The sequence below is a fragment of the Mytilus californianus genome, unplaced genomic scaffold (assembly GCF_021869535.1).
Source record: "Mytilus californianus isolate M0D057914Y unplaced genomic scaffold, xbMytCali1.0.p SCAF_7, whole genome shotgun sequence".
Classification (NCBI taxonomy): Eukaryota; Metazoa; Mollusca; class Bivalvia; order Mytilida; family Mytilidae; genus Mytilus; species Mytilus californianus.
Window position 1 is genome coordinate 67,612,038 of NW_026262723.1, and position 17,326 is coordinate 67,629,363.

The 17,326-nt window shown below is 34.7% G+C and overlaps 1 protein-coding gene across 1 annotated transcript; it reads right to left on the reverse strand.

Annotated features, from left to right (window-relative positions):
- Positions 1-5,837: 5,837 nt before the first annotated feature.
- On the reverse strand, positions 5,838-10,599 carry LOC127708625 (perlucin-like protein). The gene is made up of 6 exons (XM_052213653.1): positions 10,516-10,599; positions 10,262-10,404; positions 9,023-9,111; positions 7,668-7,749; positions 7,193-7,403; positions 5,838-5,934 (listed from the first exon to the last, which is right to left on the reverse strand). Coding segments are annotated over exons 1-6 (534 nt in total). The 5' UTR covers positions 10,524-10,599; the 3' UTR covers positions 5,838-5,933.
- Between the last annotated feature and the right edge of the window lie 6,727 nt (positions 10,600-17,326).

Sequence of the window (17,326 nt, forward strand, 5' to 3'; positions counted from 1 at the left end):
GTACCAAACAAACACTTAGGGAATCTCATGAACTCCAACAAGGCTGAGGCCGGGTGCATCTACAGGGTAACTTCCCTCCTGCTAAACATACGTGATCAGCCATGCGTATTCACACTCAGTCAAAATGTCACAACCAGGAATAGGACACAATAGATAAATTTAAAGATCAGATGACTTTTCTGGTATCTAAATATCTAGGACTGCGAAAGCATGTCGCTAGTGAGTTGAGACACACACACATTATATAGGTTAACTAATTCATGATGGTAACTGTATAACTTATGAAGCGTTCATCCTCACAACTCTGTTGGAAAAGTTTTTGTGTTAGGAGCACTAATAAACTATAATCTGCCAAATTTTGATAGGTGTCAGAGGGATTAAAGCTCTAATGGGCCTTTTGTTTGAAGACTGAGATATGATATCCATTAAGGTAAATTTTTGTTGGATCAATGGAGAACGAATAATTAGATATAAGAAGATGTGGTATGAGTGCCAATGAGACAACTCTCCATCCAAGTCATGTTTTCATTAAAATTAACCAGGTTTAGTAGGCTAAAAGTAGTAACCGTGTCTTTTATATTTAAATAATCTGTTAATCAATGGCTTCTAATCAATAGATGATTTATCTTACAGAAAATCTGATCATTTGAGTAAGATCATTTTTTTTGCGGCCGTATAATGGTATGGCGATGTCGTCGTCCGAAGACATTTGCTTCAGTACAATTACTTGACATACGTTATCAGCCATCTGTATCCACAATTACTTGTGTATCAGTGTATGCATCTCTATGAAATTGTACCACAGTGTTTCATACCTGCAAAGGAAGGTTGGGATTGATTTTGGGGGTTATGGCCCAAACCGCAAAAAGGGGCCAAAAACAATACTTTTCTAATACCTTGTATAAATTGCTTATTTCTTGACCGATTGCAATAGGGTTTAATGAGATGATATTGGATGTCTCATTTGTTGAGATGCATATAAACTGTACATTATTTTTTATTTTTATTTTATTTTATTTTTTTAATATTTTTGCTGGAAATTTATTAATATATTTGATTTTTTAGCTGCAAAAGGTACCAATTAAGGGACGATGCTCTAGGATTGTGAACTTAAGAGCTCTAACAACCCTCCTGGTATCTGATGCAGAGAAACAAACACAAATGTAACAAAGTTCAAGTTTATTCACAGCAAACAACATATAGTGCAGTAATAGGGTTTGAGAATAGTACAGCCACCAAGGGGCGCTGCTCAAGGTGTTGTGTTATTTAGAACAGACACCAAGGGGCGCTACTCAAGGAGCTGTGTTATTTAGTACAGACACCAAGGGGCGCTGCTCAAGGTGTTGTGTTATTTAGTACAGACACCAAGGGGCGCTACTCAAGGAGCTGTGTTATTTAGTACAGACACCAAGGGGCCCTGCTCAAGGAGCTGTGTTATTTAGTACAGACACCAAGGGGCGCTGCTCAAGGAGCTGTGTTATTTAGTACAGACACCAAGGGGCGCTACTCAAGGAGCTGTGTTATTTAGTACAGACACCAAGGGGCCCTGCTCAAGGAGCTGTGTTATTTAGTACAGACACCAAGGGGCCCTGCTCAAGGAGCTGTGTTATTTAGTACAGACACCAAGGGGCCCTGCTCAAGGAGCTGTGTTATTTAGTACAAACACCAAGGGGCGCTGCTCAAGGAGCTGTGTTATTTAGTACAGACACCAAGGGGCGCTACTCAATGAGCTGTGTTATTAACACAATCCTCCTCGTGTCTGAAGCAGACAAGAAAGAGACACCATTAACAATTTTTAGCAATAAATTTACCAGCAGCAATGAGAATTGACTTATCTTCTGTGTTCATAAGCCATATCAGTTTATCCCTTGAGTTAAGACTTAGAAAATTTGGGCAACTTTTAGTTTTTTTTGAAATAGATGAATGCGGTCATCATTAAATTTAACATATTGAAATAGAAAAGGATATTCATCTTCCACATCTCCAGAGTTACAACGGTTACAAGTTCTGTCATTTAGGAGAGTACCCTGATACCTTCCAGACTCAATTCTTAAGGTGTGTGATGACATTCTGAGCTTTGCTATGCTTCGTCTCTGTTCAAAATTCCCCTTAATGGAAAGGTATTTTTCTCTTCCAAAATTTGATTTAAATGTAACATAAGTTCTTAGTTTATCATCTGAATACTTTATCCGTTCAGTGTTCCATAATCTATAAAATACGATTTTAATTTTTTTTCCCATATTAGTTTTGAAGCTTTTAATTTTTGGTGATGATAAAGCTATATGATTAATGTCTGGGATAATTTCAAGAACTGACTTCATAGAGGCATACCAAGATGGTTTTTTTGAATGAAAAAGATTTTGTGATGTTACATAAGCATCTTTGTTGAAAAGCGATACCAAAAATTCAACATATATTTAATTATATCATAATATAAAGGAAATCGCCCCAGCTCGGATAAAATTCCCAAATTTGTTGATTTTTCATGAACACCTAAAACAAGCTTACTAAATTTGATGTGTAGTCGCTCACATTTTAAACTGGAATAGATCTTATCAAATGGTAAAGATCCATTCCTGAATCTTGCTGAAAATGGGTTAAAAGTTCCCCATATTTCAGACCCATATGGTATTTTATATAGGATAGCGACTGCCATTGACAGTTAAATCTCGTATGACCCACTAAACAAGCCCCTGTGATTTAACTATTTATTTCCTTGTTCAAGTTAGTGGAATGGTCATCTTGCTGGTACATTTGTAGCAGCAGGTTTTGTTTTTAATGTGTGTGTATAATTTTACACATATGATCTTGATACGCTTAGGGGATGTAGGATGTATGTAAGAACGTGATACGGGTTTTTCCCCAACCACGTCGTGTGACTGCACCAGGTCGTGATGACAGGTTTTGTTTTTTCTTGTTTGTACATATATATTTTGGAGGTTTCGGGTGTTTGTGTTTGGTGGTCTATTGTACTGTTCGAGGTTTCGGGTGTTTGTGTTTGGTGGTCTGTTGTACTGTTCGAGGTTTCGGGTGTTTGTGTTTGGTGGTCTGTTGTACTGTTCGAGGTTTCGGGTGTTTGTGTTTGGTGGTCTGTTGTACTGTTCGAGGTTTCGGGTGTTTGTGTTTGGTGGTCTATTGTACTGTTCGAGGTTTCGGGTGTTTGTGTTTGGTGGTCTATTGTACTGTTCGAGGTTTCGGGTGTTTGTGTTTGGTGGTCTATTGTACTGTTCGAGGTTTCGGGTGTTTGTGTTTGGTGGTCTGTTGTACTGTTCGAGGTTTCGGGTGTTTGTGTTTGGTGGTCTGTTGTACTGTTCGAGGTTTCGGGTATTTGTGTTTGGTGGTCTGTTGTACTGTTCGAGGTTTCGTGTGTTTGTGTTTGGTGGTCTGTTGTACTGTTCGAGGTTTCGGGTGTTTGTGTTTGGTGGTCTGTTGTACTGTTCGAGGTTTCGGGTGTTTGTGTTTGGTGGTCTGTTGTACTGTTCGAGGTTTCGGGTGTTTGTGTTTGGTGGTCTGTTGTACTGTTCGAGGTTTCGGGTGTTTGTGTTTGGTGGTCTGTTGTACTGTTCGAGGTTTCGGGTGTTTGTGTTTGGTGGTCTGTTGTACTGTTCGAGGTTTCGGGTGTTAGTATTTGGTGGTCTATTGTACTGTTCGAGGTTTCGGGTATTTGTGTTTGATTGTATGTTTTACTGTTCGAGGTTTCGGGTGTTTGTGTTTGGTGGTCTGTTGTACTGTTCGAGGTTTCGGGTGTTTGTGTTTGATTGTCTGTTTTACTGTTCGAGGTTTCGGGTGTTTGTGTTTGGTGGTCTGTTGTACTGTTCGAGGTTTCGGGTGTTTGTGTTTGGTGGTCTGTTGTACTGTTCGAGGTTTCGGGTGTTTGTGTTTGGTGGTCTGTTGTACTGTTCGAGGTTTCGGGTGTTAGTATTTGGTGGTCTATTGTACTGTTCGAGGTTTCGGGTATTTGTGTTTGATTGTATGTTTTACTGTTCGAGGTTTCGGGTGTTTGTGTTTGGTGGTCTGTTGTACTGTTCGAGGTTTCGGGTGTTTGTGTTTGGTGGTCTGTTGTACTGTTCGAGGTTTCGGGTGTTTGTGTTTGGTGGTCTGTTGTACTGTTCGAGGTTTCGGGTGTTTGTGTTTGGTGGTCTGTTGTACTGTTCGAGGTTTCGGGTGTTTGTGTTTGGTGGTCTGTTGTACTGTTCGAGGTTTCGGGTGTTTGTGTTTGGTGGTCTGTTGTACTGTTCGAGGTTTCGGGTGTTTGTGTTTGGTGGTCTGTTGTACTGTTCGAGGTTTCGGGTGTTTGTGTTTGGTGGTCTGTTGTACTGTTCGAGGTTTCGGGTGTTTGTGTTTGGTGGTCTGTTGTACTGTTCGAGGTTTCGGGTGTTTGTGTTTGATTGTCTGTTTTACTGTTCGAGGTTTCGGGTGTTTGTGTTTGGTGGTCTGTTGTACTGTTCGAGGTTTCGGGTGTTTGTGTTTGGTGGTCTGTTGTACTGTTCGAGGTTTCGGGTTCAATAGTTTTGGCAATTTCTGTTTATCCTTTATATGTTTTGTAATAAATACAAAGTTTGATCACATCACAAACACATTCACTGTCACATGTTTGTGCATGCTTTATTCAACCTGAGCTGATCATCACCACAGACAAAATACTGTCTTCAGAACGAATTGTTTGAAATGTCATCAGGCGAGTTCAAATGTACTTATAACGGTTTGGACCATTGACCATTAGGACATACGATGAATTGTGTAGCTTTGCTTTTGATATGTCTCCTTGGATATTGGTTTTTGATTTCGATTTATGACTCCTCTTTAAACATACGGGTTTCATTATCCTTTATCAGTTATTTGCCACTGGACATTAAATAGCCATGCATCAATAGCCATGCATCAATCAATCAAACCAATCAAATAATTAATGGACAATAAAATACAATGTTAAGTTTGGATTATCTCCCTTACACTGCTTTTAAATTATATATAAAGAAATGTTGTATTGTCTTGATGTGATTAGCTGTCAATTTATTTTTAGAACTTACTATTTAAAAATGCTGATTAAGGAATATTAATTTTAGCCATGATTATGTATGTCATTTTCTATTTTAAGACTTATATGATGTATTTAAATGGGTAATTATGGTTGCAAACTCCATTGGAAATTTGAATTGAGATTATGACCATATCTTGAAGGAAAGAATTTTTTGTGGAAAAAAGGGGGGGGGGTTAAAACAAAAATAGGGGTGGGGGGAAAAGGGGGGGGGGGGGGTAAAACGAAATTGTGAGGGGGGACAATTTTTTCTCATTTCAGATTTCAGAAATTAAAAAGAAAATTTCTTCAAAAATTTTTATTTTTTGCAAAAAAAAGGGGGTAAAAAAATTTTTTTTTGGGGGGGGGGTCAATTCGCAACAGCATAGTGTATTGCTAAAGCAAAAAAAAAGAGGGGTAAATTTTTATTTTTTTTGGGGGGTGGGGGGGGGGGGGGTTAATTCACTACAGCATAGTTTATTGCACCAAAGCAAAAAAAATAAAATAAAGGGAGGTAAAAAAAATTTTTTTTGGGGGGGGGGCAATTTGCAACAGCATAGTGTATTGCACAAAAGCAAAAAATTGAATATAAATTCAAATCATATGATTAATTCTAAGTTCTTTGACTACAGTTATTCTGTGTCAGAAACCTATTATGTGTCAAATATTTAATAACAATCCAAATTCAGACCTGTATCAAGCGCGAATATTGTGTCCATTTTTGCCCCAACTGTTCAGGGTTGGACCTCTGCGGTCGTATCCAGCTGCGCTCGGCGAAACAATTTATTTTATATATATAATTAATTAAACAACAACACAATTGGCTTCTATAATGTTTATTTGGATAGCAGTGATTGGTATATGTCTTCTTTTTCTTATTTCTTTAAAAACTTTCGATCAGGAAATCAGTGACTCATCTGAAAAAGAAAGCATACGAATACTTCAATATATTTTATCTGTAAATGCTTGAAATTTAGTTTTTTATTGGTTTTGGTTATTTATCCTTATTATCATAGAGTATCTAAATTGACTCGCATAAAATAAGGAGATGTGATATTATTGAATACCGTACAAAAGGCCCCGACATGAAAAATGTAGAACTATTCAAACGAGAAAACCAACGGCATAATTTATTACACAACAATTTACGAAAAACAAATATGCCAGATATAAACCAACGACATGATTTTATCAATTACTAAAGCAATGTTTTATTTAATTCAGAAGTACAATCCCTCAAATAAATACATCGATTTCTTCTTTCCCATTTTATTTGGTGTTTACTATGTTTCAGTATACATTCTTAATTCTCTTACCCATACGATAGTATTATTATTACAGTATCTTAATTCCCTTACCCATACGATAGTATTATTATTACAGTATCTTAATTCTCTTACCCATACGATAGTATTATTATTACAGTATCTTAATTCTCTTACCCATACGATAGTATTATTATTACAGTATCTTAATTCCCTTACCCATACGATAGTATTATTATTACAGTATCTTAATTCTCTTACCCATACGATAGTATTATTATTACAGTATCTTAATTCCCTTACCCATACGATAGTATTATTATTACAGTATCTTAATTTTCTTACCCATACGATAGTATTATTATTACAGTATCTTAATTCTCTTACCCATACGATAGTATTATTATTACAGTATCTTAATTCTCTACCCATACGATAGTATTATTATTACAGTATCTTATAAAAGCTACCCCTTTAATCTTATTTACCACATGTCAGGAAAGATCGAACGCCCTCCTCACGACACACGTTTATAGAACAACCCTTACAATTCAATGTATAATCAAAATACTTAACATTTATTTTATAACAGGGTTCCAAAATTGCGAGGAAGTAGGCCTAGCTTTTGTAATGTTTAAAATGTTGTAATCCGGTCTCCTTTTACAGCTTACTAATATCTATATACGTAAATAATTTTGATCATTGTTGAATAATACGGTGACCTGTAAAGTTGTCGGTCTTCAAGTGGATAGTTGTCTCACTAGCAGTCATACCACACCACCGTAGTTTTATATCAAACCTATTAAATATATATATTTTCAAGCTCAATTCGTTATTTCCGTGACAGTTGCATAAAAAAGAATACAGTTTGAAATCTGATATGGTCAAACATAACTTTCTTTAGACTTACCATCTTTGTTCACATACGAAAGAGCACTGTCTGTTGCAAGTCACATCGTTCCAGTTATACGTGAAATAGGACCACATGTGAACACAAGGACCATCACCATTAGGTTCGCCACTATTCCATTTCTGATAGTGGCTTGTTTGCTCATCAACAACCCATTTCCACTTGTTATTGGTTTTTCGTAAACCTATCCATATGTCGTCTACAGAATAAGCTAAAAACAAATTGTATTTAAGATAATCAGTATTTCAATTGCTACTGGAAAAAAAACTCAGAAATTTCTATTGCACAAACAATACATAACTTAACTTATGCCCCGATATTGTATTATACATATTGTCATTTTTGTTCTGTTCTTTCTGATGGCAAGATGAAATATTACATGATTTTACAGCTATTAACTTTCCCTATAATCAACCAGAATTTGCATAACAAATGTGCTGATATCCCCGCTTTATTCATATATATTCCTACATACCTTTCGCTCGGGCAACTATCCATCGAAACTCATTTGCATCTTCTATTTTCAACAGGTATCCTTCTTGCTTCCTACATTCAACCTGAAAAAATATATACACAGAACAAATTAAGATAAACTCAACAAAAAGTATTCAAACCTGAAAAGCAAGAAGGAGTTGGTGTTTATGGTTACGTTTTTAATTTATAATACCTTTACATAACAACACCATTTGTAATGAGGTTACAGAGGCGTTTCTAAAATACATCACATTTGATTTTGTTAGATTTGATTTTAAACAATTATGATTTAATGGCAGAATATACAGAAGATTTACAAAAATTATTGGTGTAATTTACTTACACCAATAGTTTTTGTAAATCTTCTGTATATTCTGCCATTAAAACTATAGCATTAGCACATAGCAAGATTGACAATTTTTCAACATCTATATCAATACCAATGTTTAATGACAATGACTTAATATAAATTAAAAATGAATAGCCTTTAAAGCTTAATTACATACATTTTGTACTAACACCTAGGTTTTCTAATTTATTAAATAATACTCTATCAATTGAATCGTGCACTTTCTTAAAACCAATGAACGCCAGGGGCGGATCCAGCCATTTTCAAAAGGGTTCCAACCATATGTCCCCATACAAAAGCATTGATCGTCAAAAAAAGGGGAGGTTCCAACCCCCGGAACCCAGTGGCGGATCCAGAAATTTTCATAAAGGGGGCCCACTGACTGCCATAAGAGGTGGCCCGCTTAGTCATGCTTCAGTGATTCGCTATATAATCAACCAAATTTTTCCCACAATAGGGGGAGCCCGGCCATCCTGGACCCCCCAAAATCCGCCACTGCAACCCCCTCCCCCCCTTTTCCTCCACTGAACGCTAAAAAAAGTTTACAATTTACATTTTTACTAGCTTCAATAATAGATGTTATTGTGCTCACCTTTTGTTAATTTATTATCTCCCTTCCATCTAACTACCCAGTTAACCTATCATTCCAATGAGTTATAAAACAGAAAGTTTGAAAATAATTACAGCTCATATATAAAGAAGCATCAATATTATGGAAAAATATTTGCACATACATGAAGTGTAGAGAATGGAAACGGGGAATGTGTCAAAGACACAACTACCTGACCAAAGAGTGGAAAACAGCCCAATGCCACCAAACTAAACTCCGAAACATACAAATGAACCAAGATTTAATAGAAAAAAAAACACATAAGACTAACAAAGGCTAGAGGTTCCTAAATTGGGACAGGCACAAAAATGCGGCGAGGTTTATAAACATGATTTGATGTATATCAAATTTAGATTTTTTACAGCAACGTTGGAAAAATAAAATAATTACTTCCTACCTCAGCTTCATGCCATTTCATCTTCTTAGTATTAAACCGATAACAATGATCTTCATATTCTTCCCATCCTTGTGAACATAATTTCTCTCCTGTTAAGAGAATTACAATCTAAACAATAAAATTAATATTTATAAATAAAATGAAGTGCTGGATAAACGGCAATGAGAAATATTACCCAAACTACAAAATAAATCTAAAAGCAAAACATACTGTCTTCAATGGCAGAAAGGTGTTCATATCATTTGTAAAGATTTAAATCACACAATAAATGCATTCATTGTCAAGGGGAAAAATACGACAAAAGAGACAATTTTTTTGTTCCCTAATGTCAATGCTCCCTTTTGGGCGGAAATGTTCCTTCAGCCACATCCTGTTCGCTATGCCCATGTGAGTAGTGACGCTTCAGATTTCAGATATGTATAACTGGGTTTATCTCAAGTCAGGTATTTTGTTAACACTGTACTCAATTAATTAATAAATTACTAGTTTCTTTCATTGATACAATGATTTGGTTTGTAAGTTTGGCTGTTCCTGTTATAAACCGTATTACACATCCTAATTTTTACGGTAATGTTGTTTACAGAGTCCGCAAATACAGACGCGATCCATGTAAACTTATAGTTGATCCTCTGAATAAAATAATTCGTAAAGCTTATAATTAAGCATTGTAGTAATTTCTTTGAAAATTGTCTGTGTCGGTACTAGCCTTGATTTTGTTTTTGATAAATTAAAAAATTCATAAATATGATTTGCTGTACGTTTTCGTTTATTGCTTTTATCATAAATCCGGCTGTTGGTTTTCTCTTGTGAATTGTTTCAAATTTTGTCATTCTATGGACTTTTATGGCATACTATACGATATGGATTTTGATCATGGTTGAAGACCGTACAGTGAACAATAGTTGTGTACATCCTTGTTCTTTGGTCTCTGGGGGATAGTTGTCTCATTGACAATCATACCACATCTCCTTCTTTTTATAGCAATCCGCTATATTTCTGTACCTGGAAAATTTCTTTTTCTATGCAAGGTACTTCAAATCGCATAATCCCAAGGCTACTGATCCCATCTTCTGCTTGTTGTTTCATTGTTCACCTCAGATTTACGTTACACTTAAATTGTTTTAGTTTCATAACTGTCTCATGCATATTCAGTGATCCTATTAACTTTGACGCCTATTTGCCTTAAATCATTGATATTCGAACCCAGAAGTTCCGTCTTCAAAAAGCCACAATACATACCGTTCAAAATATTTTCCAATTTTTGGAGAATTGTCCTTGCGTTGGATATCAGATTCTTTTCGTTCTGTGATATATAGATCTCATATTGATAGGATCCTTTGTTTAATGCCAGCAACAACAAGCAACCTAGGAGACACTTCAGCCTGTTGTATTATAATTATGACATATCACGAAATGCAAACTATTACACACAAAAATGAATCAATAAATCAAATAAAAAACAATATGTCACTGAACAAAGAATGGGTACTTACATGCACATATTTAAGACCCGCCTAGGTTTGGTGCAACACTAATGTAAAGTTTTTTTGTATCATATTCATGTATATATAATTTTGTTTATTCATCCTGTATACACGCAACTGTTTTTGGTTTGACATTGCATGTCATGTATATCTTCCTTCAAGCTGTTGCATACAACTACAACACTTTATCGGAATCATATAATGTAGATATCTGATTTCGAAACCTTTTCGTTCTTGTGAATCTGTGATGTATGCTTAAACAGTTTTGACTGTTGAATCCCAATCATTGTCACATTAACCTATTATGTCTGTTTGGGTTGATTACCCAATTTTGTCAATAAAACGGAACTATAAACAACTATCATACAGGTGGGAGGTTTAACTAGTTATATAATCAGGTTTAAATCACCATTTTTGTTTCGGAAAATACCTGTACCAAGTCAGGAATATGGCAGTTGTTTTTCACTTATCCCGTTGATTGATAGCGTTTGATTTTGTCAGTTTTTATAGACTTCCCCTATTTGAATTTGCCTTGGAGTTCAGTATGTTTGTTAACTTTTTTGTGTACTTTGTTAACTGAAACTTGTTTCTCTATATTTAAAAGTCACATACCATAGTCCCTTGTATCATGTTTTCCGAAGCCTCGTGATTTAAAGCATGCCCCGTCTAAACAAATACAACAAAATAAATTTTAACACTTTGGACACATCCTTTTTTCAAAGAAGTGTATGATTGCACCTTCAAAATGTATAATTAAGGATGCTGTAAAAAGTTTTGAGAACACCGAATAACATTTTAACACTAAAGAATTGCACAACGAAAGTTTAACTGGCATACATTTGAATTCATAAACCCTTTTCAATTTTCAAAATTCTGGGTAGAAAGAAAAGACTTACGGAAATAACCAAGACATACGATTTAGAAACATGATAACGGTCGTAATTTGTCCGGCACTGTAAGCACTATTAAAGCTAAGATAGTGAAAGAAAATCTTCTTAACGCTGATCGTTTCAACAAGGTGAAAGCAATAAATGTAGTAACACTTAAACACAAAAATACGTTGACCTTTTTATTTGACGAATTCGTTTTAACTTGAACTTATGAAGAAATGTATGTTGTACACGACACAGACAAAAAAATAAATTGATGCATTACAAGACCATTAGCTAAACAAATATCAATTGCTCATCATAAGTTGATAAAATACTAAGTTGTATTAATTTGACCTAACTGATCATTAATGGCTCATCTTATGATTTTCAAGTGAAGACAAGGATGGGAAATCGGTTTATCTTTTATCTACTTTATTTTGTGTTGTACTGTGATTGCCAGTTTCCGATAAAACAGAGATTTTCAGATCAATTTGGTTCTGATCCTGGACAGTTGCGAGTTCTTACAGAAGCAACAAACCAAAGAATTCTGAGCCAATTTCAAAATCAGCCTATATTGACAACAATATAGATTTTCTAATGAAAGGTCTACTTCCAAATGTGGATAATTCGGTAGCAGGAAAGTCAACCATTTTTTTGGATCAACTTGCAAACAGAATTGGATAGTTAAGAAATTAGGAATACCGATTTAATTACAAACCCGCCTGTGTCAGCAGTTACTAGAAGTACTCAAGGTAATTTTGGAATAACCGATATATTTAGAGGTCAGAATAATCCGTTTACATCGACAATTCAGGACCATAATCAACAAACCGGAAATACTTTACCAATCAACATCGAATTATTCTACTGATGAACAGTTGATAACAGTATTACTAGAGAGGCTTATTGAATTACAAGATAATCGTGCTCGACACAAACAAGCGAATACTATGCGTCAACCGAATTCAATGTTATACGTCTTGAATTAAAAAGAAAATCTTGCTGGACACCAACAAACGAATACAACTTTGCGTTTGGATGCGACGTGTTTTTCAACAAGCAATCGAGATTCCCATGGGAACGAACTGTGCTCCTCTTTTTTCCGACTTGTTCCTTTATTCATATGAGGCTGATCGACTTCATACAGGAGCTTCTTGGGAAGACAGAAAAGAAGTTAGCATTATCCTTTAAATTCACTTCCCGCAATATAGAAGATGTCCTCTCACTTAATAATTCAAAGTTAGATGACTATGTTGAACGCATCTATCTCATCGAACTTGAGATAAAAAATACAATAGATACAGTTAAGTCTGCCTCTTATCTTGATTAAAATCTAGAAATTGACCATGAGGTCGAGGGTTGGTTCACAACTAAAATTTACAACAAAAGAAATGATTTCATCTTCCCAATTGTGAATTTCCTTTTCTATGTAGCAACATTCCAGCAGCACCTGCATATGGAGTATATATTTCCCATTTGATACGATATTCCAGGGCTTGTATTTCCTATCATGATTTCCTTGATAGAGGATTGCTGTTTATAAGGAAGCTATTGAACCAAGAGTTCCCAGTGGTGAAGTTGAAATCATCCCTTCGTTAGTTTTAAGAACGCCATCACGAGTTGGTTGACCGTTGTGGATTATAAGTATCTGTTTCACAGATGACGACGGATATGTTCCAGTTGTCGTAACTACAATTCCGTCCTCTTTTCCCAAATGTGACCTAACGAATTAGACTAACCACCGGGTTTTATTACATGAGCAACACGACGGATGCCACATGTGGAGCAGGATCTGCTTACCCTTCCGAAGCACCTGCTATCATCACCCCCTGTTTTGGTGGGGTTCCTGTTGCTCAGTCTTTAGTTTTCTATGTTGTGTTTTGTGTACTGTTGTTTGTCTTTTGGTCTTTTTTTTGCCATGACTCTCTTTTTCAAGTTTAGTCAATTCAATGTTACATCGTCCAAATAGTAGTATTGCTGATTTTAATGGTAACCAAAAACACTAAACAATAGGCGACGCAGAATTAGCTAGAACTTTTTCAAAAAGCCAATCGACTGGAAACACTTGGGAGCAAAGGAACACTGCACATTCAGGGAACATTCACTTTCATAATTGACCATTTCTATTCTGTCAGTACAGGTTATTTTTTTAGTCTTTTGTTGTGTCAGTTTTTTAAATACCAAAGTTAATTTTTGTTACAGAAGCTTCAAATAATTTTACCATCTTATTGTTAGTTGACTATTTCGAAATTTGTCTTTAATTATGAAATGGATCTTGCCCTTTCAGCTTGTTACAACAACTACTCTACGTATTAATTTTTAGAAAATCGTCCCTTTTGTATAGTATAGAGTAAGAAGGCACTACTCATTTCTATAATTCTGCTTATTCATAATTTGTTGAGCATTCCAATATTAGATTTAAATGTGTATATTCATAGCTCTTTCCAACGTACATGCTGTGTCTTCAATAATGAATTATGAACACAACTTACTGCATGTTGTCTATACATACATTTTAGTTCTTCTTCTTCTTCTTCCATATACTGCCCACATTCAACATGATGAATATTCTGGCAAGTTGCGCATGATTAAAAACAGGTTAAAAACAGGATAAAAACAAATTGTTCTGTTGATTTAGTTTGTGGTTTTGGTGACTTGAGACTTGAATATCTCAAGAGACTTTGCTGTGGCGGTATCTGGTGGCAGTTTGTTCCAATCCTTGACGGTGTTTATGAAGAAGGACCATTTCCTACAGTCTGTGGTGGCTGGCTGTAATAGGTAAGTATGTTGTCCTGTCCGGTTTGAGCTTCTTGTTGGTTTTTGTAGATATTTATTCTTGTCTATGGCTACAAGGTCGTTTGTTATTTTGTAACACATGATGAGTCGTGCTTCTTTTCGTCTTGTTTGTAAGCTTTTCCATCCTAATTCATTTATCATGTTATGTACTTCATTTCTACTGTTGAAATTGTAGTAAACTGGTTGGTTTTTCGTTAAGTTCATGGTAAAAAAAAAACGTTTAACTTGTTCCAATTAACGAAATTAATTTATTACACCAACTTAGTATATTTAGGAGAATGATAGTCCCTTTCTTCGTGATTAAGTACGAGTGTTAACGAGTACTTATAATGAAGAAAGGGTGTTATCATTCTCTTACAAACTTTGAATATAGCAAAGTACTCTCGACCAATGAAATTGTAAGATTTGATGTTTCTTTATTGATAAGAATGAATGTAAACCATGTTCTTTATAAAGGAGTATCCTATTGTTTTGGCCTATTTACTGTTCAAAACAAAGAGTTTCTATAAATGAGTTACAACTGCCCCAAGCACCTTTACCAGCTTGAAAGGATTTATGAATGAAACTAACTAAAAGTTAAATTTTTAAACAAACAAAAAAATTAAAACAAGTTTGAAGTTTACTGCTGCACTAATATTGGTACCTTTAATGTTGCTATGTTAATTTTAATATTTATAAAGCAAATGCAAAAAGGAAAAAGTATAGAATAATACGCATACCAAAACTCAGATTACTGTTTCTGCAGTTGGTAAGAATAGTCATTTCCAAAATAACAATACAATTAAAACAGAAATTTAAAATAACTTAAGTTGTACCTTAATTTGAATTTATTGATTGAACTGCAAATAAACAATAAAATGCTCTGTGGGGCGCAGCTTGATACGACCGCAGAGGTCGAATCCTGAACAGTTGACTCAAGCAAGGATTTGTATACAAATCCTTGACTCAAGTATGGACACTACGTTAAAGCTTGATACAGCTCTGAATTTGGATTGTGATTAAATATTTGACACATCATAGGTTTCTGACACAGAATGAATGTGGTCAAAGAACTAGACTTTTACCTTTTATGGTCCTATATCCAAAATCAAAATACACGGATATCAGTATGAGATTTACAGCTCCATTTATCCATTTTAAAATTGAGAGAAGATATGAAACTTTCATTCTGAAGGGTTTAGATGTAAAACTAAATACAAAGTCTTTAAAAAATCTACAAAACTTACCTTAAATTATTTAAAAATATCTAATAATGAAAAGTAAATTTCAAACTATATTTATACACAAGTTCTTCTCTAAAATTAGATTGATTTGATGCTATATCTATTTTTAACTATGACTCTACTTACAATTTCTATTAATTGTGCAATACAGCTCTGAATTCCGATTGTTATTATATATTTGACATAGCATATTTTCTGATACATAATGAAGGTGATCTAAGAACTTAAAAATTTGAAATTGGACATTTACCTTTTATGGTCCAATATCCAAAATCTAAATACATGGTTACAGCATTTCAAAGAACCCCAAGAATTTAAACAAAGTTTAATTTTGGACCCTTTGGACCTCAATGTGGACCAATTTGATAACAGGGCCCAAAATCCAAAATCTAAATACACGGTTAGATTCAGCATATTAAAGAATCCCATATATTTATTTTTTGTTGAAATCAAACAAAGTTTAATTTTGGACCCAAATTTTGACCAACTTGAAAACTGGGCCCAAAATCAAAAATCTAAATACATGTTTTGATTCAGCATATTATAGAACCGCTTGAATTGAAGTTTTGTTAAAATCAAATTAAGTTTAACTTTGGATCCTTTGGGCTTTCAAGTAAACCATTTTGAAAACCGGTCCCAAAATAAAAAATCTAATTACATGGTTAGATTTAGCATATCAAAGAACTCAAAGAATTCATTTTCTTTTTAAATCAAAAAGTAAAATCACAAAAATACTGAACTCCAAGGAAAATTCAATCGGAAAGTCCCTAATCACATGGCAAAATCAAATGACAAAACACATCAAACGAATGGACAACAACTGTCATATTCCTGACTTGGTACAGGCATTTTCAAATGTAGAAAATGGTGGATTGAACCTGGTTTTATAGCGCTAAACCTCTCACTTGTACGACAGTCTCATCAAACAAAGTTTAGTAATGGACCCTTTGGACCTAAATGTGGACCAATTTAAAAACAGGCCCCAAAATTCAAAATCTAAATACATGGTTAGATTCTGCATATAACAGAACACCAATAATTCCATTTTTTTATGAAATTAAACTAAGTTTAAACTTGGACCCTTTGGACCTCCATGTGGTCTAATTAGAAAAATGGGACCCCAAATCCAAAATCTAAATACACTGTTAGCATATTAAAGAATTAAAGAACCCCAAGAATTCAAGACTTTGAATTAAACCCCACTGAAGTTGGTCAAGAAATAAGCAACTTATACAAAGTATTGTTTTTGGTCCCTTTTTCCTAAACAGTTAAGGCCATAACCCAAAAAATCAATCCAAACCTTCCTTTCATGGTATGGTACCTTATGGTACAATTTCATAGAGATCCATAGACTTATGCCAAGTTACTGTTCGTAAACCAGAAATTCCTAGTTTTCTGGCCCCTTATTCCTAAACAGTTAAGGCCATAACCCTGAAAATCAATCCCAACCTTCCTTCAATGATATGGAACCTTGTGGTACAATTTCATAGCCATCCAAAGACTTATACTCAAATTATTGTCCAGAAAAAAGAAAATAACTCACTAACATATTACATAATTTACATTCATACTCACAAATAGAAACTTATACAAATTTCTACCATGTCATCGTACTGATGAGCATTGAGCTCTTGACAATATTTTAAGTTTTTAAGAGAAAAGCTTGCACCTTATCATGTAGAAAGGGGTCATCATTCTCTTACATATACTACAAATGTAAGTGCATTTCTATCAACACTGAGTGCAATTCAGATAAAAAGTTTACTTATACCAATCAATCTGATTAGAGAGCAACCATTTAACTTCAAGGTGGGGGTTATGGTTTTTTGTCTGATTCAGAAACTTTTTTTCGCACAGATCGCAAACTTTTTTTTTTAGTTTTTCGATGCTATCAATCAAATTATTTTTTTTCAAAATTTAACACTATAA